The sequence below is a fragment of the Antechinus flavipes genome, chromosome 4 (assembly GCF_016432865.1).
Source record: "Antechinus flavipes isolate AdamAnt ecotype Samford, QLD, Australia chromosome 4, AdamAnt_v2, whole genome shotgun sequence".
NCBI lineage: Eukaryota > Metazoa > Chordata > Mammalia > Dasyuromorphia > Dasyuridae > Antechinus > Antechinus flavipes.
This window is the reverse complement of record NC_067401.1, coordinates 392,984,792-393,011,813: the sequence shown is the minus strand read 5'-3', so window position 1 is coordinate 393,011,813 and position 27,022 is coordinate 392,984,792. Positions and strand designations below refer to the sequence as shown.

The following is a 27,022-nucleotide window of genomic DNA, read 5'->3' as shown; positions in this document are numbered from 1 at the left end:
CAACACCATACCTCAGCTGCAATCTCTCTCTGGAGTTTCCCCTAGTACCTGGGGTCTCCCCACCCTAGAATATCCGTCTTCCATGACAGCTGCCTTATTCCATTGATGAGCTCCTGCTAATGCCTCTATTTTGAGGAAGGGGTAAAACTAGTTATCCTTCATTCTCTAGACTTTGATTGCATGACTGCCTCTGCCTTTATGGCCCCTCTATCCCATTGAAGAGTCTTCCCAAAACTTACATTTTGAAAAAAAGGATTCTTGGCATTCTATATTCTCAGAACTTTCATTTCCTTCCTTACCCAAAATTCTGACTTTTGGGAATATAACATCATGACCAAGGCAGGGACTGTCTTTTTGCTTTTATTTATATCCCCAAATTTAGTTTAGCACAGTGCCTAGCACATAATAGGAGCTTAATAAATCACATCTGGTATGCAGTAATGAGAATCCTGTTTTGAAAATGGATTGGACTGAAGTCCCTTTTAGTTCTGAAGTGATGTGATTCATTTAATTGTTAATTTGGGAAATGTGCTATCCTTGTCCAACAAACAAGTGCCAGAATAATTCCCCTAGAGTATTGGGTGCAAGTACTGAAACCATGACTAGAGTACCAGAGGAGGAGGAGGAGGAAAAAGAGGAGGAGAAGGAAGAGGAGAAAAAGGAAGAGGAGAAGGAAGAACAGGAAGAAGAGGAGAGGGAAGAGGAGGAAAAGCAAAAAGAGGAGGAGAGGGAGGAGCAAGAGAAAGAGGAAGTGGAGGAGGGAGAAGAGGAGGAGGAGGAGCAGGAAAAATGCTTAAATGAAGCATTTCAAGTTTTATCGATAATCTCTAAATTCAGTGCTTTCTGGATTTGTCATTTGAGTTTGAGCTTTTATTCATGAGGTTTTCAAAGCTAATCAAATAAAAAAAATTAAATCTGGTAGGAAATGTATGGCTTCCATAATACTTTTAATCTAAAAAAATGATGAGAACATTTCTAGTCACATATAAGAATTAAAAACTAAAACAGTATCCAGAGCCCCAAAATGTAGTCAGCATAGGAGAAAATGAATCTATGCTATTAAAAAAAAAAAAAAGCTGCTTTCAAATCATCAGTTTGTCTTTTCTACTAAGCAGTTGTATTTTCTCCCTATCTGGATAGGTTTTGTTCATGACATTAACTTCATTAGGCAGTCTAAGTGAGTCTTGAAAAGAAAAAGTACAACTGAGTCTGATATGATAAAAATGAAAACCAAACATTTTGGGAGCCTGCTAGATCATCACCTCAGAGCATTAGAGCTATCATCAGAAATTAAATGCTCTCAACATAGAAAGGGGACCCTGACCTACTGTGAGTCATTCTAGTGAGAAATTATTTAGCAGAACAGAGCTATAATGTAAAGTCAGGAGAATGAATCCAGTCCAGCCAACAAAAAACTCTGCACCAGGTTTGAAAAATTGCCCAAACCTTCAGTAGTAAGATCCTAACAAGCACAACTGCCTTTTGAATCAAAGTCTGTACGTTTTCTGGGAACAGGCTGTGGAGGGGCAGGGGCAGAGAGGGCACCAAGTGGCTGATTTTTTAGTCTGTGAGGGGAAGAGGGCACTGTCAGGATCAGCTCAGACGCTAGACCACACTGGCAACTCATCGGAGGATGTCCTCTATAAGCGACTATGGCTCTTTCAAGAATTAACTCTCTTCTCATCTTCTACCTCAATCTGTTGCTGCTCCTCCATGTAAAAAGTAAGCTTGCTCCATTTATTGACATTCTGGTCCCTGCCATGGCTAGGTGGACACTTCTTGCCGACTGTCGGTGATGTGGGGAGATGTAGGACAGGCTTGTATTTGAAAAGGAAACAAAATAGGATTTGGTCTGAGAGTTTTGCCATTCCATTCAATTGGGAGCCCTCTGATCTTAGCACGTGCATGACAATTAAAGAACTGTGTCCAAAATATTAATGATGCTGAAATACAAAAGCATTTCAGTCTTGGATTTTGTGATTCACAGTATTTATTTAGCTGTGCAAATGATCACAGAAAAGGCTTCTGGATGTGGGGTGGAGGGTCATTGAAAGAAAGCCATACCAAAATAATCTATAATTACTTGCATTTTCCCCAGTGATACATTTTGCATGCTAAAGTCTATTTGCTCAAATGCAAATTATTTTAGATGACATGTTTTCTTTAATTCCATATTACCTGATTTTCTCTCAACTACTTCTAATGAACTTTGAAAAAAAAAAACCTACCCTACAGAAATTCAGTTGCCAAAATCAAGGTAATATTTTCAGTGCTCCTGATTGACTAAATGATCATTTGCATTCATAAAGGTTTCACTAATGACACAATTGGGCTCTCATTTTCATTATTTGTGATTTGAGTTCTAGAAGCTAAGGGATTCACTCATTTCAACAAACTTCTTTAAATATAAGCAAAAAAATGTTTTGGTCAGTCTTGGGTTTCCTTGATAATTGTCAGGTGCTTGCTTTTAAGTAAAATTGGAGGAGGCCAAGTGGCCTCAGCTGTGAGTTTATGAAAGCCAGGCACTGCTGAACATGTTGAAAATGAAGAGAGGCAGAGTGTGTGTCTGTCAAAAGGGCTGTATGATTTGTGTCTGTTGAATCTGAATATCAATAAGACAAAGCATAGAACAGCTGCCATTGAAAAAGACTACTTGGCATTAGCGTACAATGTGGTATAATCTGGGTCACCTTCTGTTGCTGCATCAGTCAGATTGTTGCTTGTACAGTTTACAGAGGAATATAAATCAGAAATGGAACCCAAACAGAGGCATGTAGAAGGAGTAGCCCTGGGTGAGCTGAAAGGATGCAAATAATCCAACTTCAAACAGTAATCAGCATCAAAATCTTTGACTGTAAAATATTTGAATCATAATTTTAAAAATAAAAGCTACCTTGCTTTTGTAAAGTTATGATGTAATGGATTATGCCTTTCCTATCAAACTTGACATGGACATCAAGCAACAGGAGGTAGAGGGAAGTACAGTAGCTGGAAGAGAGAGGAAGAAGGGAGCTGGAGTCTACAAAATGAAAGGGCTAATCGGTATACACTATATTCATAAGCAAATGATATTTTCATTTTACAAAAGAATATATCTATATTTAATAATAATGAAATTTATTTAGAGCTCTAAAGCATGCAAAACACTTTGCATATATTATTATCTCATTTGATCTTTGTAACAATTCTTTGAGGTAGGCACAATAAATACCATTATCACCATTTTACAGATAAGAAATCTGAGAAATTGAGAAGGTAAGGGAACTGCTCAAAGTCACTCAAGCAAAGGTTAGAGATGGCATTTGAACCCTAATCTTCCTGATTCCAAGTTCAGCTTGGAATGTTAGATATGTTTTGAACATCTAATAGATAGAATTCTGTTCTTAAAATGAGTATTTAATATCTAAAGCATATATATTTTAGCATTTACCTGAATCTATGAAATCTATCCCTCAACAAATGCAGGATTTACTTTCTTCCTCACTGTCTAGCACAGTCCTAAGCACATAGTTGTGGACTTGAATTAAATAACTGGGAATAACTTGCAGCACTATGAAAGTAACTATACTAGTTACAGAAGGAATATTTATCAGATTAAATTTTTAAAGAGGTAGGGTTACATATGTGTAGAGATAGAGTGAAATTCTTTTATGTCCAAGCTTTAGCACAATGTCTATATACTGTAACAATAACTGCTCATTAATATAATATACTCTGTTGTTGTTATTTCTCTGATCAGAAACCTTCAATATCATCATCATCGTTATCATCATCATCATCACTAGCAGTTTTATAGAGCTTTGGGATTTACAAAAACTTTATTTATGTAAACTCATCATTGCCAATTGAATTAGATCCAAACATTCAAGTATAGCCTTCTAGACCCCTCCATAATCTGAGCCCAATTTACTTTTTTAACCTTTTCAGTCACTACAATCCTATACACACCTTATTTTCCAATTATTCTGGACTTCCTGCCCCTTCCTGAATGCTAATTGTGCTCCTGTACCTCTTCAATTTTGCTGATGTCATTCCTCCTATCTGAAATGACCTTTATCCCCCATCAAAATTCTACCTTTCTTTCTAGGATCAACTCAAATGTCAAATCAACTCAGCTACAATTTCTTATTCTATTTTACCAAGTGAAAATGGCTACCTCATTCCTTTCAATAAAAATTGTTTCTACCACAAACAAGAGATTTCTAGAAGAGTTTGTACAATTCATATGGCATTTATGACAATTAAATTAATAAATATTTTAAAGTCCATATTTCTCTATGTATTATCTTTCCTATTAGATTGTACTCAATACAGCTTTGTATACTGCACAATGTCTAGTGTAATGGCTTGCATATTATGTGTGCAAGTAGAATTTAATGTGTGTACGTAGTATTTAATGTATTTTGTTATCATGTAATGTATTTTGTTGTATTTGAGTGAATCTGTCTGAAAACATAAATTAAAGAATTGATCATGAAATGAGGACAAAATCCAGAACAATTCCTATCATCTTATTTTTAAGTGTCCAGATACATTTAATTAAATACAATCTTTTGATGATATTTATATTGTTATTAAATGCATTACTTAGTCTTACATGTGTATATCCATGTCTCCAATTAAATTACTAATTCTTTGAGGAAAGGAACTCTGTTTTATAATTTTTTCATCTCCCATAGCACCTAGAACAGGACTAAGTATATAGAAAGCCTCTGACAAATATTTTACAAAAGTCTGGAGTTGGAAGAGATTTTAGAGGTCACCAAGACCAAGAGTTAACTGGAAAGAATCTTCTCCATAATAACTGATATTTGACTTTCCAGGTTCTCTCATAGATCTTCAAATGAAGGAGAAATCTAAGACCCCATGAGACAGCTCATTGCACTGTGATATAACTCCAGTTGCTTATTTGTTATTTTGAGCCTAAATCTGATGGCAACTTCATTCCAGTCTTTCTTGACTTTGACTCTGGATTTCTCCACTATTAGTTATCAACTTTTTCACTCTGAAAGATCTTGCTACCTCTGTGATGGCTTTCTCCTGAAACCTTAATTTTGAGGAAGTGATCAAGACAGAAGTGCTCACTCCACTATTCTCTCATACTTTCTTCTCTCTTCTACTCTCCTCATTTGAACTCCTATTTAATGTTTTATGAGTTGTCTTTCCCATTAGAATGTAAACTCATTGAGGGCAGAAACTGTCTTTCATTTTGTTAGTATTGATTATCCTAGCACAAGCACAGTGGCTGAAACATAAGTATTTAACAAATGATTGTTGATTGTAACTCTTTGCTTCAATATAGATCCTTTGATATTAAGAAGAGATCTACTAGGGAGTCTTCCATATAAGAGTCCTCTAGTTGTTTAAAGAGAGCTGTTATCTTCTTATATTTCTCTTCCTTAGAGTAAACACCCCATAGTTCCTTTAATCAGTCTTAATATGCCTAGCTGCTAGTATTTCATCATCTTTAATATTCATTTGGACATGCTTCAGTTTGTCAATTTCCTTCAGAAAATTATATTTTTCAAAAATTGAATGCAGTTCTCCAGATATGATGTGAGGTTGCTTTTTTTTTCTTTTTTCGGACACTATTCCTTTATTAGTGCATATTATGCAGGCTAAATTTATGTTAACTTCTTGGACTGCTCAGTCATACTGTTGACTCATATTGAGCTTGCAAGACTGCTGTGATTCTCAGATATTTTTCAAACTGTTGTCTGATTCATACCTGCCATTTGTTGATTGTATTGTTATTTACTAATTGAATTTTCATATTCTTGCTTCTGCAATTCGGAATTCAAGTTTCTTCAGTTTTGGAGAAATAAACTTTACTCATTTTCTGACTCATTGTAACTATTCCACCAGGAGATTGCCTGATGGCAAGTGCCTTCTGCCTTCCCTTCCCAGACCACATTCACAGATCACAGGGATTATAGAAGCAAAGCAATTCAATTAGATTCTGGCTCTAGGGATAAGTAGTCATTTTCTTCACTTTAAATAAAACTCATTTGGATATATTTGTTGTATTGATGATTTTTTTTCACTATCTGTATGTCCGTAGAAAAATAGGATGGTGGTCATAAGACAGTTCAAATCCTGTCTACTTAACCTCTCTGAGCCTTATTTTTTATCATTTATATGATAATCTAGAAGTTCTTATCTTGGATTGTAAGCGTATTTATTAAATTATATTTTGATAAATGTATTTAAATATAATTGGTTTTCTTTACAATCATATGCATTTCATTTTATATATTTAGAACATTGTTCTGAGAGAATTTATGGCACAAAAAATTTAAGAACCTCTGGACTATAAAATCTTCAAAGTCCTTTCCAGCTATAAATCCTGTGATCTTATATTGTTTTCCCAAAATTTTACCCAACTAGAAATTCTCAAAAATATGTTATTTTTAATAACTAAAGGTAGAAAAATCTTTGATATATTTAGATTAAGAAGAGAAAGTTACACTAGACTTTTAATATCAGGATATCTTTGAAGTTCATGCTGTAGTTTTGATTGATAGATGGCATTACTTTAACAGTCAACCCATCAATAAGTACTTATTACCATCTCCTATATACCCATTATGGTAGGCACTGACCTTAGAGAGAAAAAAATTAAGTCCTAATTGCCTTCCAGGATATTTTATATATATAATATACACAGACACATAGGTAGGCACACATTCATATATATGTATATATATGTACAAAATAAATATTGAATAATTTTTGAGAGTGGAAACCTCTAGTAGTTTGGAAGGATTAAGAAGGAATTGACACTTAATTGAGCTTTTTAGGAGATCACGAGTTCCTTTTGGTACCTTGGCATCTAAATTCCTTTGAGTAGGATCTTTCCTATTCTAAATTATTTTCTATAGCAAATAGAATTATAAGAAAGTTCTGCTTTCTTTCATTATATAAGCAGGTATGTTAATGAAATGATCAGAAAACAAAGTTTAGGGGAAGAAAATGAATTTATATGTTAAGAAAAGCAATAGAATTGATTTTGGAAGACTATAAAGTACTATTTCTTTAAATTATGAACAGTTTGGTTACGAAAGGGACAGACAATTTTTTTTGCATGGAAAACAATATGTAAGTAAACAGTTTTTCTGATAAAATGTGAGGTCAGATAATAAGGACCAGATAATGAATGACTCTAAGATGAATGGGTTAGAGAAAATCTGTTTGAGGGCAAAAAAATGAGGCTAGAAGGCTCATTGGCATATAACTGTTTTCAGGATCTGAGTTGTTAAAACTTACAAAGTAGCACATGATAATAGCATTTATATAGCCCTTCAAGATTTGTGAAGCATTTACACATATTATTTCAGTTGATCTTTACAAGACCATTATGAGGTAGGTGCTACTGTCATCCCCATTTTACAGAAGAGAAACTGAGGCTGAGAAAAGTTGTGATTTGCCTCTGGTCATACAGCTAATTAATGACTAAGATAGGATTCAAACTTGGTGTTCCTAATTGCAAAATCCAGTGTTCTGTCCACTGTTACAAGTAATTACCTCTCAAAAAACTGTTTGGAGCCACTGGGAGGATAAATAAGAATTTTTGGTTTCATTACTTTTAGAAAGTTGGATTTCATGAGCTCATAAGGAAAAGATGAGTCACTGGCCATAAGGAGACTCTGATTTGTGTTATCAAAGGCAGTGAAGAACCCAGCAGGAGAAAAGCAGATGAGGCAGCAGGAGAGGTGTTAAGAAGAAGCTAGCAAGAGCAGAAGCTAAAGACAGCAGGAATTGACTTGAAGCCTGCTGTTTGGAAGAGAAGCACTACTTTGTGGATTGACTGAAAAAAAAAAAGGTTGAAAGCAAGAGTTCTATGAGGCTTAAAAAGTAATAGATATAAAGTATTTGGTGAATGTTAAAGCATTATATAAATGCTGATTATTTCTATCAGCCCCTATAGGGTCAGTAGGTCTCCAATCTGCTCATTGTATCATTCCTCAAGTCTTCTATTATATTTTTTCTGACCTCAAGAAATATTTATTGAGCAATACAGAAATATGTTGGTAAATGTTTAACTAGGTATGTACCTATATGTGTGTGCATCCACATTGAAGTTTAATCTGCATTATTAACACTAAAGTCTAGACAGTCAACAAAATAATAAACCAAACCCTGATTTATAGCATTGCTGATTTATGAGATATAAATATTTATCTTCAAAATTTAACAAATGGTTTTCACAAGCTAGTTAGAGCTGGTTCCAGCACACCCATGCCTGGGAACCTTCTGTTTGGAAGAGATTTGGCAATTGAGCTACTGCTCTTTAGTGCCATTTACAGTTTGAATGAGGTGAAAACTGTCAAAGCTACTTGGTTGAAAGAAGAGAAAATATGGACTTTAAAATTGTTTTGATGTAACTATAGACATGAAGCTGGATAAATAATTCATTATTCTACTGAATCAAGAATTTACTAGGCTGGTCTTCATTTCTCAGAGTCAATCTGTATCTGTATCTGAGTTCCAAACTGTAGTTTTGTAGTTCTCTAACTTAATAGATACTTGTCATTATAATGGTGAAATACCATATTGGTGCTATTTTAGGAATAATTGGAAGTTAAAAGTTTGTTACTATCTAATTTGTTTGAGAGTAGAAATGGACTGATTTTGCCATGTGGGAGAATAGTGAGGACCAGAAAGGGAACACTTAACAGAGACAACATTTCATATTGTGCAGATTGCTTCTGACATCAAAGCCTGAAGACTAGAGTTGTAAAATGCCCCAAACATAGGTTTCTATAGTTGTGTGCCCACCTTCCTCTCAAGACTCTACATTGGTAAGAAAGTATCATCTAGGTTTATTGTATTAATTGGGATTTTTAAAAAATTAAAATTGTTACTGCTTTTGCTTTATTATGAAAGGTAGTAATGCCTCTATTTTTTTGCATTTGCTTTACTGTTTACTAAGTGTTTTATATTCAATATTTAAAGATATTTGGTAAAGATAAAGTATTCGGTAAATGTTAAAGCACTATATAAATGCTGATTATTTTTATCAATATTATTCAATATTTAAAGATATCATTATTACTTATTTTGTGTACTTAGAGTAGGGCTTATGAGCTACCATCATAAGCAATGGGAATATATAATCCCCATGACTGAGTTGCCCTTAACGATCCAGAAAGAGTTTGAATAATAGCTCTGCAACTCTTCCCTGGAAATTCAGATCTACCATTATGAGTTCAAGCTGGTTGGCAGACCAACCCAGAGAGAAAGGAGGTATTAATGCTCACACAGAGGTTACATATAAATAGACCAGTTGCTGCTTTGAAAGAAATACAGATGGATAATATCCATTAGTTAGTAACATACAGATAACATTCACTGAAAATATTACCAGTTTTATGGCAATTTAGCTTTTGGATCACTCAAAAAAAGCTTTTGGAATAATTTTTAAAATTTCATATTACTATCAATAAATAGCCAGTGATCTAAGATCTTGGGCATTGACATTGAAAAATCTCAAGGGACATCAAAGGTTACCTGGTCGAATCTATATTTAAACAGTAACCCAACCTGTGATCAATAGATTTTCCTTGAAAACCTCCAGTGAAGAGGATCCCACTGACTTTCAAGATAGCCCATTCCACTTTTATGGAACTCTAAATACTTTGTTTATATAGTTTTTTTAAAAAAATATTTCTGCCAGTTACATGAAAACAATATATACATATTTTTGGTTACACGTGTATATTCACTTTTTAATAAATTTCCTTATGAATCATATTGAGAGAGAAAAATCAGAACAAAAGGGGAAAAATCATGAGAGAAAAAAAAACAGAAGAAAAAAAGAAAAGAAGTGAACATACTATGTATTGATATACTTTCAGTCTCCATAGTTCTCTCTCTGGATGCAGATGGTGTTTTCCATCCAAAATTTATTGGGATTACCTTAGATGACTGAACCACTGAGAAGAAACAAGTCTGTTATAGTTGATCATCACACAATTTTATTGTTGCTGTGTATTATGTTTTCCTGGTTCTGCTTGTTTTGCTCAGCATCAGTTCATGAACATCTTTCTAGACCTTTCTAAAATCAGCTTGTTCATTATTTTTTATAGAATAATAATATTCCATTACTTTCATATACCATAACTTATTCAGCCATTTCCCGATTAATGGGCATCTACTCATTTTCCAAGTCTTTGCCACCACAAAAAGAGTTACTGCAAACATTTTGCACATGTGAGTCCTTTTCCTAGAGCTCTAATTACTAAGAAGTTTTTTCACATCAATTTGAAATCAGTCTCCTCACAATTTTTGTGGGTTGTTCCAAATTTTTCCTTCAGTTTTATCATGACACATTGGCAGGTGTTACACATGAAAGCCTTCAAACAATTTAAAGCAGTCATCATATCCTCCCTAAGTCTTCTCTTCTTTAGGCATTTCTTTTGGGTGAAATGTTTAATAAAATATATTTTTTCCTCCTTGTATCCCATCATCCTCTACTTTTTGATTTTCTCTTTGATGACACATCACCCAAACGACCTCAAAATTGTTTCAAATAATCTCTCATGTTAGGAATTTATTATTCACCATACTTAGTCCCTGGCAAGTGATTTCTGGAAGAACAAAACTGGTCACAACTGGATGACAGTTTCCTTCTTTTCAGACCATTCTGTTAATTTTTTAAAATTGTTTGGCTTAGTACTACTGCTATAAGCACCTAGATATAAATGCCACAAGCTGTTTATCTAGAGCAATATGAAATTTAAAAAATTATTCCAAAAGCTTTTTTTTTGGTGATTCAAAGACTAAATTACATAAAAACTGAGAATGTTTTCAGTGAACATTCTGTGAATATATTGCTAACTAATGGATATTATCCAGATATATACTGACTCAAAGCAACAACTGCTGTATTTATATAAAGCCTTTGTATGGACATCAATACCTCCTTTTTCTCTGGGTTGGTTTGCTACTTGAGTAGAATACATATAGTATGCTAACTTTTTCTGATACCTCCATTTTCTAACCTGGTCTACTGGTTATTGCCACAAGGTGATGGCAATAAAAACAGCAGGAACAGCCAACAAAGAACTAAGGAGTATCAAGGAAATGGGCAAGTGGATACCAGAGCACAAGCCCATGTATTGTGTTTAATGTGATTGTATATGTATAACCTATATCAGTTTGCTTGCTATCTTGGGGAAGAGAGAGGAAGAGGAAGGAGGGGAAAAAATTTAGAACTCAAAATCTTACAAAAATGAATGTTGAAAATTATCTTTACATGTAATTTTTTAAAAAATGCTATAATGTGGGAGAAAAAAAAAACTTAGTAGCAATCATAATGTAGAGCACATGCTATTCCCTAGTGGTATTCTTTCCAAATACTAACCAAGTTTGTCCCTTCTTAGCTTTCAAGTTCAAATGAGATCAAGTGACCAACAGACAGAACTCCCTCATCTGTTTGCAATAATTGAACACTTTAAATAGAGTTCTTTAAAAGGGAACATACTAGTTCAGTCATTCTGATATGTAAACAGAACCAAAGAGACAAGACAACTTTGGAATTATCATCATTAATCAAAATCATGAGCATGAAATACATGAGCTTGCATCAAAAAAGATTGGTGACCATAGTTAAGGAGCAATCATCCCTTGGCTTATTTAAATTCTATAGATATAAAAATATATAAATCTTTAGTATTTCCTCTGTAGATTAGGTGTCCTTGCTTCAATATGTTGTTCAGTGTCTATACAATTATTGCTGTAAGGAAAAAGAAAAACCTCTTTGTTTCTTTCTAAATAAAATAATTATCTCATCAGTCATCAGAAACAGTTTACATTTTGCTATGGTTACTTGATGCTCCCTTAGCTAAAGAATAGGAATATTTTCCATTTCTCTTTTACCTAATCCAAAGAAGGTTATTCTGAACAGCAGGCATTGTTGGTAGTGCTGGTAGTTTTTTTTTCACAAGTGAAAAAAGTATTCATATGAAACCCAAAACTCATCACTAATGCTTTCACCAAATCTTGCTGTTATATGAGTACAAAACCAATTTCTTATTTCTAGGAGATGGAGGAGTGGGACAGAAAATCAGCAATTCTCAGTGTGACTCACTGTTTCACCATTGATTTCTAAAGAAATCTCCCTGAGCCTGTTTCTCATTCTATAAAATAAAGATGATGAGACTTGGCACATAGCTTCTAGGCAGTGTTGTTCTGAGAATAAAAGTCCTTTCTCTTTGTAAAAACTCTTGGAATGGATATGATAAGGTAAGAGAGATTATCAGGACAGAGCATCATCCTCAGGGCTGTCTTCATCTCTCTATTTTCAAATGGAGTTGAACAAATTTGCACATTGTTTAGAATAGCTACTAGAAAAAGTGCATTGGAACTCTGAGTTAACAGTTAATTTTTGCAATGCAGGAGTCATTTCATAATATGGGAGGTAGGTTTTTTTTTTTTTTTTTGAAGGGGGGATGAGTTAGATAGGAGGAAATCAAACCTGTGATTTCAGCTGGGTGCGAGGAATTTCCATAGTAGAAACTCCTTCTAGTGATGTTAATCAACAACGTGTGTAATTTCTAGTGTTAAGAAGTTGTTTGGGGACATTGAGGAGCTAGTGATTCATTCATGGTCACAACTTTGTAAGTATCAGAAGTCAGACTTCAATTCAGATCTTCTTGACTATAAAAAGGCTATACATGAACTTAGAAGTGCTTATTTGAATTTAAAAAATTAAAATTATCTATATAATAGCTATACTTGAATTGAAACTTTTGGGATTCAAATTTTCTTAATTTCATTTTTTTTGCATGATCATTGAAAGCATAATTCATTTCTTTAAAAAATCTTTCTTAAACTTCAGTCTGGAATTCAATAAGAAACTCAAGATATGTAACAATCTATTACCATCATTTGAAAATGAATGATTGAGGGATGTAGAAAAATTGGAATACTAATTCATTGTTAGTGGAATTGTGAACTGAGCAACATGGAATTATGCCCAGTTATTAAATTATCTATACCCTTTGACCTAGCCGTACCATTACTCAGTCTATTTTCTTTTCTTTTTTTTCCCCTTGCTTTTTTAAAACTTTATTTTGTTTTATGAATTGCTTTATGAATCATGCTGGGAGAAAGAAATTAGAAAAAGGGAAAATCATGGGAAAAAAGGAAGTGAACATAGTATGTGTGGATTTATATTCAATCTCCATAGTTTTTTTTTCCTGGATTCAGATGGCATTTTCTATCCAAAGTCCGTTGGGATTGCCTTGGATCACTGAACCATGGAGAAGAAACAAGTCTTTCATAGTTGATCCCCACACATTGTTGCTGTTATTGTGTACAATGTATTCTTGGTTCTGCTTGTTTCACTCAGCATCAGGTCATGTAAATCTTTCCAAACCTTTCTAAAATCAGCTTGTTCATCATTTTATAGAACAGTAATATTCCATTACCTTCACATATTACAACTTATTCAGCCATTCCCAATTGATGAGCATGTACTCATTTACCAATTCTTTGCTACAACAAAAAGAACTGCTACAGACATTTTTGCACAAGCGGGTCCTTCACCCTTTTATATGATTTCCTTAGGATACAGACCCAGTGGTGGCACTGCTGGGTCAAAGGTATGGATAGTTTTATAGCCCTTTGGGCATAGTTCCAAATGGGTCTCCAGAATAGTTGGATCATTTCATAATACCAACAATGCAGTAGTGTCCTAGTTTTTCCACATCTCCCCAACATTTATCGCTATTTTTTCTTGCCATCTTAGCCATTCTGAGAAGTGTGAGATGATACCTCACACTTGCATTTCTCTATGATTATAGATAGCTTTAATTTTGTCATCTGATAATTATTCATATTCTTTGACCATTTATCAGTTGGTTACTTGTATTCTCATAAATTTGATGCAGTTCTTTATGTATTTTAGAAATGAGACTTATATCAGAAATACTAGCTGTAAAATTTTTTTCCCTAGCTCTGTACTTTCCTTTTGATCTTGTTTCTATTGGATTTGTCTATGCAAAACCTTTTTAATTTAATGTAATCAGTTATCCATTTTGCCTTTCATAATGTTCTCTAGTTCTTCTTTAATCATAAATTCCTCCCTTCTCCAAAGATTTGATAGATAAATTATCTCTTGTTCTCCTAATTTGCTTATGATATCACTCTTTATGCCCAAATCATGTACCCATGTTGACCTTATTTTGGTATGGGATGTGCAATATAGGTCTATGCTGAGTTGCTGACATTATTTTTCCAGTTTTCCCAACAATTTTTGTCAAATACTGAGTATTTATTTCAGAAGCTGGGGTTTGAGCATTTACCAAATATTAGATTACTATAGGCCTTGATTATTTGTCTTATGTATCTAATCTATTCTACTGATCTACCACTCTATTTTTTAGCCAGTACTATTTTGATGACTGCTAATTTATAATGTAGATTTAGGTTTGGTACTACTGAGCCATCATCATTTGTATCATTAATTCTCTGATATTCTTGACTTATTTTTTCTTCCAGATGAATTTTGTCATTATTTTTTCTAATACTATAAAATAATTTTTTGACAATTTCATTAGTATGGCATTGAATAAATAGACCAATTTAGGCAGAATTGTCATTTTTATCACATTAGCTCATCTGAGTCATGAGCAATTGATATTTTTCACAATTGTTTAGATCAGACTTTATTTGTTTGAGAAGTGCTTTGTAATTGTGTTCATATAATTCCTGGGTTTATCTTGGCAGATAACCCCCCAAATATTTTATTTTGTCTATAGTTATTTTAAATGAAATTGATCTCTTCTTCCTCTATTTTATTCATGTATTCATTTTTCTCTAAGAACTACTTTGACTGTATCCCATAGGTTTTGGTGTATTGTCTCATTATTGTCATTATCTTGGATGAAATTATGATTGTTTCTGTGATTTGTTTGACCCACTCATTATTTAAAATTAGATTATTTAATTTCCAATTGGTTTTTTAGTCTATCTTTCCCTGGCCCTTTATTGAATATAATTTTTATTGCATTATAGTATGAAAAGGAAGCATTTACTACTTCTGCCTTTCTACATTGTGATTTTTCTGCCCTTCATGGTTAGTTGTTGTGTAGATGCCATGTACTGCCAAGAAAAAGGTGTATTCCTTTCTGTCTCTATTCAATTTTCTCTAATATATCAAAAAGTTAAAGTTGAGGGTCATCAAAGGGCAATGGAAATGTGCATGCTGAGTATGATCATTGCTAATACAGTATATTAGCAATAGATAATTTAATGAGAGTAGTAACATAAATTACATTATCAGAAAGAGATACTACTGGAAAAGATGTGCTGATCATGTATTTGGGGATAGGGACAAACCAGTGGACAGTTCCTGTACTCTACTGATATCCATTTGGTATAAGGTATGTGGAAAGACTATATAAAGGAATTCCATTTAAAAATCTATTGGCAGTGGTGGTTTAACTACAAGATGATAAGGGCTCTGGTAGTAGAAATGGAATGTAAAGGATGGTAACAGGAAAATAATTAATATATATTAATATATAATCAACAAGCATTGATTAAATGCCTACTATGTGCCAAGGATTGCTACTTACTGGGGACATGAAAGAAAAGAATGAAAAAATTCCCATAGGTAATGATTTATTCATAAGAAGCACTTGGCTTATTTGTCAATCATCCTAAAATATACTGGCTGCCATGTGACCAAAGTGCATATTAGTAATACTAAAAAGAAATCTACCGATCTGGGACACAGACAGAGTAAAATGCCTCTCTGACACTGGTAATGGAAGATAAACTAAGATAAGATATACCAGCAGTTAGTACAATGCCTTGCATATAGGAGGACTTTAATAACTGCTAGCTGACTGGCTTTGTAAATGAAATGAATTATATTAGGTTTGGGGTTAGATGGAAAGAGAGAGATAAGCAGCTGTGTTGGAATATGACTGAGTGATGATTCATCCCTGCTATTCTTGCAACCCAGCCAGTATGAAACAATTGGCTATTTTTTTAATTTAAGAAATTAACCATTTTTTTCTCTGACTCACAACAGTTTTTTTCTCTTGAGTAATGTGCTTGAAATACTCTGAGGCTAATTGCAGGGTTATCATATAAGGGTTGATAGTAATTAACAATTCATTAAACATGAAGGTTCTGTTGTATATGGACACATCTCTACTCTATTTCAGACACTTGATGACATGGTAACATCTTAGACTGTTAAACTGTTTGATCAATTAATCAATCAGGGAACATTTGTTATGTGATAGTCCCTTCTCTGAAATATAACTTCTTGTACTTTCATCTCTCTCTTTGATTGATTCCTATTACATCTATTCTTCACCTTCGTCATTGACCTTTAATACCTTCAACCATCCTTGTTCTCTCAGTCCATCTATCACCCCTACTCTGACTTTACTTCTCTGTTTTCATAGTCTTGAGTTAATACCTAACCAGCTTAGTTTTTTTTTCAAACTTCTACCTTTGAATACCTTATCATTTTTACTTTCTGCTATTCATTCTATACTAGTCCTCTAGCTTGGATCATTCTCTTCTCTGTGTTCACCTTGTTAACCTACTTGGACTCCTCATCACTTCTGACCTTGACTGTTAAAATAGAAATGCTTTTCACCTATTCTATAGGAAGTACTCAATGCTTTTTCATTCATGCATTCATTCATTCCAACCAGCTTCCTCCTATCTGTCAAAATATTCTTCCAAATGACCAGATCTGTTCATGTCACTCCCACGCTTCCATCTGTATTCAGACAGTATCAGTTCTTTCTCTGGAGATGAATAGCAGAGGGATAGAAGTTGGAATGATTGTAGTTTGGTCAGGTCTGATAACACTGGCCTAGTTGGAACAAAACATTCAAGGTGAAAAATATTGGGAGATAAAATTGGAAAATGAGGTTAAGACTAGATTATGGAGGAACTTGAATGCCAGACTGAGCAGTTTAGATTTTTTCCTTTATGTAGTGGGGAATCATCAAAAGTTTACGAATCAGGGAGTGATATGATAAAAACAATGTTCCAGGACTCTTATGGTAACATGCAGAGTTTAAGGAAAACAATAAAGACTGAAGGTTAAGAGATTTATTTAGAAACTGCTGCAACCATATGTGATGGCAACCATGGAAATCGAAAAGAAGAGATGAATGTGAGAATTATTTTGAAGAAAAACTAAACAGTACTTTTTGATTAATTTTGATATATAAGTCTAGGAATAAGAAAAAACCAGGTTTTTAGCCTGAGATTTTGTGTTTCATTGGTTGAGAAAATTATTGTAACATTGATTGAAATGAGAAAGGTGGGAAAGGGAAGCAGGCTTAGGGGATAACTTATGATCTAACATTTGAGACACAGTGTGTATTCTTCACATTTTAAAATTTGCTTTTGTTAACATCTTCATTTTTTATTACCTTGATTTCACAGTATGTTGTTCATAATTTTGCTTCTACATAAATCATGTTTGGTAAAGGGATGAAGAAAAAAGAGAAGAAAATAAGAATGGCTCCACACAACTTGCTAATGCATCAACTAAGTCTAAGAATAGACACAATGTTCCCCAATGACAATCCCTTGCCTCTGCCAAAAAAAGGAAGGAGATACATTTTTATCATCTTTTCTTAGGGGACAATCTCAGTGATTGTAATACACAGCTATTCTAGCTAGCAGGAATGTTTATAAGTAGCTTTTTATATTAGGAAATAACATTTTAAAAATATATCATCTTCTCTCTTAGTTAAATGTTTGTTCCAGACCTGAGATTTCAGCCAACTCTGACTTCTACAACTCTTTAATAACTATAGAGTAGAAAACTGAGATAGTATCTAGAGAGTTTGTGACCTGTCCATGATCACACAGCTAAATCCTATCAAACAGTATTTGAACCAGGTTTGTCATTGACTATAAGAATGGCATGATGCAATTCTATGTATCAGTTAAATTAGAGCCTCTAATTATTCTGAAAAGAATAGTACTGGTTATTAATGAATCAGGAGCATTTTGTTCACCCCACTGAACCCTCATGTACTCTTGGCATGCTCACCCACAGATTTCTCTGAAATGAAAAGAGTCATCAAGTATTATCATTTGACTAGTCATTAATTCATAATAAACTGGTTGCATCAATAGAGCTTCATTAGTTAGTGGTTCAACACCCAGGGCAATGAACAAAGCATTCTCTGGGAGTAGGAGTTTTGGTTTGCCACCTACATCTTGGTAATGTGCCCAGGTATGATTTTTCCTATGTTCATTTGACATCATTTAGCTCCAGATAGCACAATTCTTTGTTTCATATAGACCTATCACAAACTTTCTGTTTTGTTAATGTCTTTTACCTTCTTTCTTGGACAGGCTACTCCTCTTTTCAGATTTCTTGTCTTCCTTTAAGGTGAAGCTAAGTTGCCATTTCCTGAGAGTAACCCTTTGTGATGCCCCAGCTATTATTATTTTATCCCTCTACAATTGTCATTATTTTTTTCTCCTTTATTTCTTAGAACTTTGAATTATACTTTCCTTGTATGAGCCAAATTGTCTCAGAAGACAAGAGGGCAATAACTATTTTCATTTCTGTCTTTTTGTCCCCAATACCTTAATAAATCAGTTCTTACAATATCCTCAATTTTTGAATTCCTTGCTCCCCTCTTTTCTTGCCATGCATCCCTTAGCAAAACCCAACTCTTGACATAAGCCATCACCTGAGCTCTGTAGTCCTAATCATGAGCTGCTGAAATTAACTAGAGGAAGTCATGAAAGCATGCTAATGACTAGGTATACTACAAATGTGCTATATAATCTTGACTGAACCTTCAGTGGGGTAAGAAAATCCTTTACACCTTGCTTAATGGTTCTCTATTCTACTCACTGCAGTAGTTGTTCCAAATTTTCTCAGCACTGTTCAAACCTCTTATAGGCCTTTTCCCCACCAGTCTATTAGTTTGCCTCTTCCTTATCAAGAAACTAAGTCATATGCTGAGAATTCTCTTCTCTCTTCATTATTTTAAAACTCTTTCACATCTACCCCTATTAACTTCTCATTTGCTTTAGTCTGTGATGAAGTGGCCCTTTTCCTAACTGAAGCCAAACTCTCTCTCTATATAATTGACTCAATTTTCTCCTATCTTCTCTAGCAAATTGCTTTCATCATTCCTACCCTTTCTTATCCCTATTCCTTCCCATAAATATACTAAGTTTTCCAAACCTGGAAAAAACCTCTAAGACCTTGTGAGCTTGCAAATTTTCATCCTTTATCTCTCTTCTCTTTCTCAGCCAAAGCTTTTTTAAAAAAATTATATTCGCCTTTCTGCCTCTATTTTCTCTTCTTTCGCTGTCTTTTAAACCCTATGAAAACTTGTTTCAAATTTTCATTCAACTGAAATTTCTGTATCCAAATTTTCAATGATCTTTATCTGTCAAATCTAATTGTGCTTTTTCATTCCTTGTACTTCTTAGCTTTTCTGCAACATTTAACATTATTGATCATTCTTTCCTCCAACCCACTCTTCCCTTTCTGGAATGTTGTGATACTATTCTTTTTTTCTTGGTTCTCCTTTTACTTGTCTTGTTGTGCCTCAGTTTTCTTTGTCATGTGAAACTAAATGACATAATAGATTGGTCATCAGACCTAGAGTAAAAAAAAAAAACAAAAAACAAAAAAACCTTAGTTCAAATCCTGTCCAAGACAAAACTTCTTAGCCTCAGCTTCCTCATCTGCAAAATAGAGATAATGATAAAACCTGTTTCACACTGTTGTTGTGAAGATCAACTGATATATGTGATTGTGATGGAATATCAATGCACTATAAAAAATGATGAGCAGAGCGCTCTTAGAAAAATCTAAGACTTGCATAGGCTGATGCAAAACGAAAAGCTTACAATATTCTAAGTTTATCCACTGTGAATGACTTAGCTATTCTCAGCAATACAATGATACAAGACAGCTCTGAAGGAGGTATGAAGAAAAATGCTCTCCATCCCCAAAGAAAGAACTGATGGTATCTGAATACAGATTGAAGCATACTTTTTTTTAAAAAAAAACTTTCTGTATTTTTCTTGTTTTTTATGTTTTCTTTTACAGCATAACTATTATGGAAATATTTTGCATAACTACACACATATAATTCATATTTAATTGCTAGTCTTCTCAATGAAGGGGATGGGAAGGAAGAGAGAGAATTGGCACTCAAAGTTTTCAAAACAAATGTTAAAAATTATTTTTACATATAACTGGGGGAAAAATAAAATACTAAACTCTAAGGTCAACTAAGATAACATTTGTAAAGTAACAAACTTTAAAGCATAATATAAATTCTAGCTGTAATTATTATGTCTTCTAATTGCATGTTTAACCTAATTTTCTTTACTGGGATCGCTTATTTTTCTTTATCCTTTCTTAATTGGTGTCTTAGCTCCCTTGGTTTTAATTATGTCTATGTAAATGACTCTAATATCTTTATATCTAACCATAATTTCTTTCCTTAGCTCCAATAATTCATCACCAGCTGCCTATTGGACACTTTCAATGGGATGTCCTGTAGGTATCTTTAACTCACTATGTTGAAAACAGAACTTATTTTACTGCCCCAATTCTCTCTAGATTTTTGTGATGGTGTTCTCTCCTGGTTTTCCTCCTGCCTTTCTGACCACTTTTTTTTGTCTCTTCCACTAAATCTTCATCTAAATGGTGCCAATTAACCATAGTGTCTCTCCCTCTCATCCGAGGTTCTGTCCTAAATCTTTTTAATCTGCTCTTTCTAGATTCAACTATCATCTTTACATTGATAATTTTCAGATTTATTCAACCATCTCTAAACTCTTTCATGGACTCATCTCATATTTCCAACTGTCTATTGAATATCTTAAACTGGATGGATTCTAGATGTCGGAAACTCATTCTATCCAAAATTGAACTTATTCCCCTTTCCTATTACTATGGAGGGTAACAACATTTTTGCAGTCACTCAACTTACAATCCAGGTGTCATACTAAACTCCTCACTTGCACTCCCCCATTGTTAATCAATTGTCTAGTTCTGTCACTTTTTCCCATTGTGATATCTCACCTCTAAGTCCTCTTTTGTCCTCTGAAATTGCTACCACCTTGGTATAGTTCATCTTCACTTCATTCCTGGACTATTGAAATAGCTTGCTGGTGGATTTCCATACTTCAAATCTCTTCTCACTTTAGGACATCCTTTTCTCAGCTGTCAAACTGATCTTCCTAAAGTACAAGTCTGATCATGTCACTGTCTTATTTAATCAATTCCAGTGATTCCCTGTGGACTCCAGAGTAAAATATAAAATGTTCAAAACACTCAATAACTTGGTCTCTTTCTATCTTTTCAGTTTTTTGACAAATTACACCATCAACTCTCTCTCCATTCCTGCCATTAGTACCCTGTGATTCAGTGACACTAGTCTCCTTGCTGTTCCTCACATATGGCACTCCATCTTTCAACTTTGGATATTTTCACTGACTATCTCTCATACCTGGAACTGTCTCCTTACTTCCCTGGGTTCCTTCTCTTAATTCCTACTTTCAGCAAGAAGCTTTTCTTGATTTTGTGTATTTGTTCGATAGATGATCTCCAATTTATTCCTGTATTTATCCTTTTTGTACATAGATGTTTGTTTTTTCAGATTGGCAAATTTTAAAAATCAAATGTGATTATTTACATTGACATTTTGGATCAATTACAATAAATCTAATTTAAAAACAATTAAAATAGGAATAAACTGTTAAATTACTGGCAAACTAGCATATATTGTTATTACCAAAGCTTTGCCTCTAGATAGTACTTTATAGATCTCTAAATTATATAAGTTAATTGGTTTATTCAAGCTCCAAATTATGGAATGTCTACAAATTTTTTGACATGCTTTCTAAAATATGTAATATATAATATAATGTATGAAATATATGTAATCAAAAGTCATATGTAGTTAATTGTATGTTGTCTTTCCCATTAGACTGTGAGCTCATTGAGAATTGGAATTATCCATCTTTGGTTTAATTCTAATTCAAAACATGACTAGAATACCTTATAGTTAATCAAGTCCACTTGTCTTGTTTTATAATAAGTAAATTAATACACAGGAAGTTTAAGTACTGTCTATTAGTTAATAGCACTGCTAAGATTAGAATTTAGGTTTCCCAATGAACTTCTTTTTTAAAATTAGAGATTAAAAACATTTTTAAAAATCTATTTGAATTGAATTTAACAACTTAGCAAAATTTAATTTGTCATTCAGCAGTTCTATTGGTTTTTTTCCTTTGGGGAAGATGTGATAATAAATATTTCACAAAACTTAAAAAAAAATAGGATTATCTTTTTGCCTTTCTTGATATCTGCAGCACTTAGCATTGAGCCTAGCACATTAAGTACCTAGATACTTAATAAATGCTAGCTGGTAGATTGACTGATAGCCCTATTCTGAATACTATTGTTTCAATTGGGGGTACCAGTTTTCTTTTTTTTTTAATTTTTATTTAATAATTACTTTATATTGACACTCGTTTCTGTTCCAATTTTTTTTTCCCTCCCTCCCTCCACCCCCTCCCCTAGATGGCAAGCAGTCCTTTATATGTTGGATATGTTGCAGTATATCCTAGATACAATATATGTTTGCAGAACCGAACAGTTCTCTTGTTGCATAGGGAGAATTGGATTCAGAAGGTATAAATAACCGGGAAGAAAAACAAAAATGCAGATAGTTCACATTCGTTTCCCAGTGTTCTTTCTTTGGGTGTAGCTGCTTTTGTCCGTCATTTATCAATTGAAACTCAGATCTCTTTGTCAAAGAAATCCCCTTCCATCAAAATATGTCCTCATACAATATTGTTGTCGAAGTGTATAATGATCTCCTGGTTCTGCTCATTTCACTTAGCATCAGTTCATGTAAGTCTCGCCAGTCCTCTCTGTATTCATCCTGCTGGTCATTTCTTACAGAACAATAATATTCCATAACATTCATATACCATAATTTACCCAGCCATTCTCCAATTGATGGGCATCCATTCATTTTCCAGTTTCTAGCCACTACAAACAGGGCTGCTACAAACATTTTGGCACATACAGGTCCCTTTCCCTTCTTTAGTATTTCTTTGGGATATAAGCCCAATAGAAACACTGCTGGATCAAAGGGTATGCACAATTTGATAATTTTTTGGGCATAATTCCAGATTGCTCTCCAGAATGGTTGGATTCGTTCACAACTCCACCAACAATGCAATAGTGTCCCAGTTTTCCCGCATCCCCTCCAACATTCATCATTATTTTTTCCTGTCATCTTAGCCAATCTGACAGGTGTGTAGTGGTATCTCAGAGTTGTCTTAATTTGCATTTCTCTGATCAATAATGATTTGGAACACTCTTTCATATGAGTGGTAATAGTTTCAATTTCATCCTCTGAAGATTGTCTATTCATATCCTTTGACCATTTATCAATTGGAGAATGGCTTGATTTCTTATAAATTTGAGTCAGTTCTCTATATATTTTGGAAATGAGGCCTTTATCAGAACCTTTAACTGTGAAAATGTTTTCCCAGTTTGTTGCTTCCCTTCTAATCTTGTTTGCATTAGTTTTATTTGTACAAAGGCTTTTTAATTTGATGTAATCGAAATTTTCTATTTTGTGATCAGTAATGGTCTCTAGTTCATCTTTGGTCACAAATTTCTTTCTCCTCCACAAGTCTGAGAGATAAACTATTCTATGTTCCTCTAATTTATTTATAATCTCGTTCTTTATGCTAGGTCATAGACCCATTTTGATCTTATCTTGGTATATGGTGTGGGGTACCAGTTTTCTTTCAGTCACTTAGACTTATGACCCAGATGTCTTTTTCTACTTCTTATCCCAGATATCTAATTAGCTCATAGACCTTGTCATTTCTTTAGTCAGCAAATCAATAGACTTAAGGACTTATTATTTATTATGTATGTATGGGCACTATCTTAAGCTTTGGGTTTGTTTTTGAAAAGACCAAAAAATATAATCCTTGAACCAAAGGAACTGTCATTTTAATTGGGAAAGAAAACATGCAAAAATATATTTGTAAGATATGTACAATGTAAATAGAAGGTAATCTTGGAAGGAAATCATTAACAGATAGGATGTTGTCAAAGGTAGAGGAGCAGAGGGTGAAATCTGAGCTGAGTTTTGAGAAAGACAAGAGGTGGAAGAGAGGCAAAAGAATAAGGGACTATCCATAATAAGACATAGAGTTGGGTGATGGAGTCTTTGGGGTGAGGAATAAACACTGTTGGACTTAAGAGTGTGTGAGGGTAGTAAAGTTTAAAAAGACAAAAAGTGTTAGGCTGGTCCAGATTGTGAGAGCCTTTAAAAACTAAACAGAAGATTTTATATTTTGTTCTAAAGGATGCTGAGGGAATTTTGTGTTGGGGGATATGTGATCAGACTTGTTCTTGAGATCACTTTGGTAGCTCAATAAGGTTGGATTAGTCAGAGAGACTAATGAAATGTCTATTTCAAGAGTCAAGGCAGGAGTTGTTGAAGTAGAGGAGAAAGGCAACTGAGACTAATATTCAGTACAGTGGAAAGGAAGACTAAAATATCTGTGGACTTACAAGAGAAATAACCACTTGCCTACCATGATGAAAACAGTGGAATAATGGAGAATTTTCTAGATCAAGAAGAGAAATTTTGGGATAAAGTATTTTGTACCAATGTAGTAGTTATGTTACTGAAGAGAAAGGGAATTGCATGAGAGATCTTATTAAAGTAGAAATGACAGGTTTTGTCAAGAGATTATATATGAAGTAAATACAAGTGAGGAATCAAAGGTGACATTGGAATTGTGAACTTGGGTAAGTCAGGAGGAAGGAGGTTCCCTCAAGAATCATAAAGTACTTTAGATTCTAGGGGAAATTTTAGGGGAAAAGAATGAATTATATTTTGGATGTTGGATTTAAAAGCTTTACAGGCCATTTAGTTCTGATATCCAGAAGCCAAGTGATCATGTGAGACTGGAGCTAGGAAAAAGGTGAGGACTGAATATTGTGTGTGTGTGTGTGTGTGTGTGTGTGTGTGTGTGTGTGTTTGAATGGATATATGGATATGGATATATGTATATATGTAAATATATATACATATATATGGATTTATGTATGTATAGAGTATGTATGTATGGATATATATGCAGATTTATGTATGTATTTTTACATTTTACAATACACATATATGTGTTTATGCGTTTATGTATATACAAAATTATCTGCATAGAGATCATAATTAAACCTATGGGAGTTAATGAAATTACTAAATGAGATGGTATAGAAGGAAAAGAAAAGAGGAATCAGGACAGAACCTTGAGGAAAATCCATGGCCTTTAACTCCCCTGAGGACTTACAGTCTCCTATGTTCAAATTCTGCTTCAGACATTTCCTAACTGTATGATACTGAGCAAGCCACCGAAGCTCTCTAGCTCTCAGTTTCCTTATCTGTAAATTGAGAGAATTGTTAACATCTTAGGTAATTTCTAGATCTAAAGGTAGATTCTATGATCCCAATACCCTGGAATTTAAGCCTGCCCCTCTGAAAGGAGAGAACAAGAGGATCACTAGAGAGGGGACACCATTTCTAACTAATGGGGCTAATGAATGGTAAGGTTTGAGTTTGCTTTTCCATATGATAGCTATGTCTTTTGCTGCTCGTGGGCATCTATCTTGTAGTCTTCTATTTCCTATTCTTCTAGGATCTATTTTCTATTCTTTCTATTCTTTTCATATCAGAATGCTCAGATACCAAACTTTTCTTCTTGATAGAGAAAATTCTCTAATATTCCACTGTTATCATCATGGTGGACAAGTGGTTACTTCTCTTCTGGGGCCAAGTCTTGGAGAGACTCCCCAGATATTTAGGATTCCTTTCCACAAGAAGAAGTCTAAATCTGTAGAATTTACCCTCTAATTTGGAGCTCTCCCTCAGCTCTGACCTCTGTCTTTAAAGACCAAACCTTACAGTTTGTGAATTGGTTTTGAATCAATTAATTACATTGCTAACTAGCCAGTGAATATTCAGAATCAAGAAAGTTCATAAACGATCAAGGAGACCTCTTCAATGCCAGAATAAAGACTTTATTCTTTTAACATCTTAATTTGATTAAAATTCTTATTAGGTTAACTCTAGTGAGACTCTTTTGAGGAACATCTCTAGAAAGTTAAATTATATTACCAAGGAATTGTGTGATTTTGACCTAGAAGGAACATCAGCGACCATTTAGTTTAAACTCTTATTTTACAGATGTGTAAACTGAGACCCAAAGGACAAGTGGTAAGTATCTGATGTAGGATTTCAACCCAAGTTTCCTGGTTCCGATATTAATATTTAACATGTAGTCTAGATTCCTCTCGATTGAATCTTACTTTCCTTTCTATCAGTTTTATCATATTTAAGTTTTTGAGATTCATATTTTCTCCCATTATTATTTTACCCTAAACATAATGATTAAAAAGTCTTTGAATTTTTTCCACAGGAACCAAATTAACTCAATTGTACTAAAAATAAATGTAGATTCCTCATACTCTGTGTTCAGGGAAAGACTATTCCTCAGTCATGGCCTACATTGTAAATTCAGTCAGTTGTCTCTCAAAATGGTGACATGGGACATGAGGGAATTTGAAGAGAAAATAAATACAGTTGAAAATAAGCACTACTTCACTTTTGGAATACTGATATTTCATCAGATGTAACTGCTTTATTCATGAAGGAAAGGATGATAGTGAAGTTTATTCCTTAACATTTTAAGAAGATGTGGTACATAAATTGATATCCAGGAAAGTACTGCATTAACTAGCTGTGTGATCTTAGATGATTCATTGTGATTCTCAGAATTTCATGTGTAAAATAAGAGGATCAAAATGATTCTATAGGTGTTATTCAGTTCCAACATTGAATTATGATATGATTTCACTAGAAAGGCATTATGGCATAGTACATAGTGATATAACCTCAAAGGCAATTTGTTGGAATCCTTACAAACTGCTAACTAATTAGAGTTGATCTAA

At 33.8% G+C, this 27,022-nt stretch overlaps 1 protein-coding gene across 2 annotated transcripts in view; it reads left to right on the top strand.

Annotated features, from left to right (window-relative positions):
* Positions 1-1,471: 1,471 nt before the first annotated feature.
* Positions 1,472-27,022, top strand: part of CRB1 (crumbs cell polarity complex component 1) — a 267,773-nt gene continuing 242,222 nt past the window's right edge. For both annotated transcript variants that reach the window (XM_051998714.1, XM_051998712.1), the window contains exon 1: positions 1,472-1,722. In XM_051998714.1, coding sequence (XP_051854674.1) covers positions 1,653-1,722 — 70 coding nt within the window. In that variant the 5' untranslated portion in view covers positions 1,472-1,652. The remainder of the gene's footprint in view (positions 1,723-27,022) is intronic.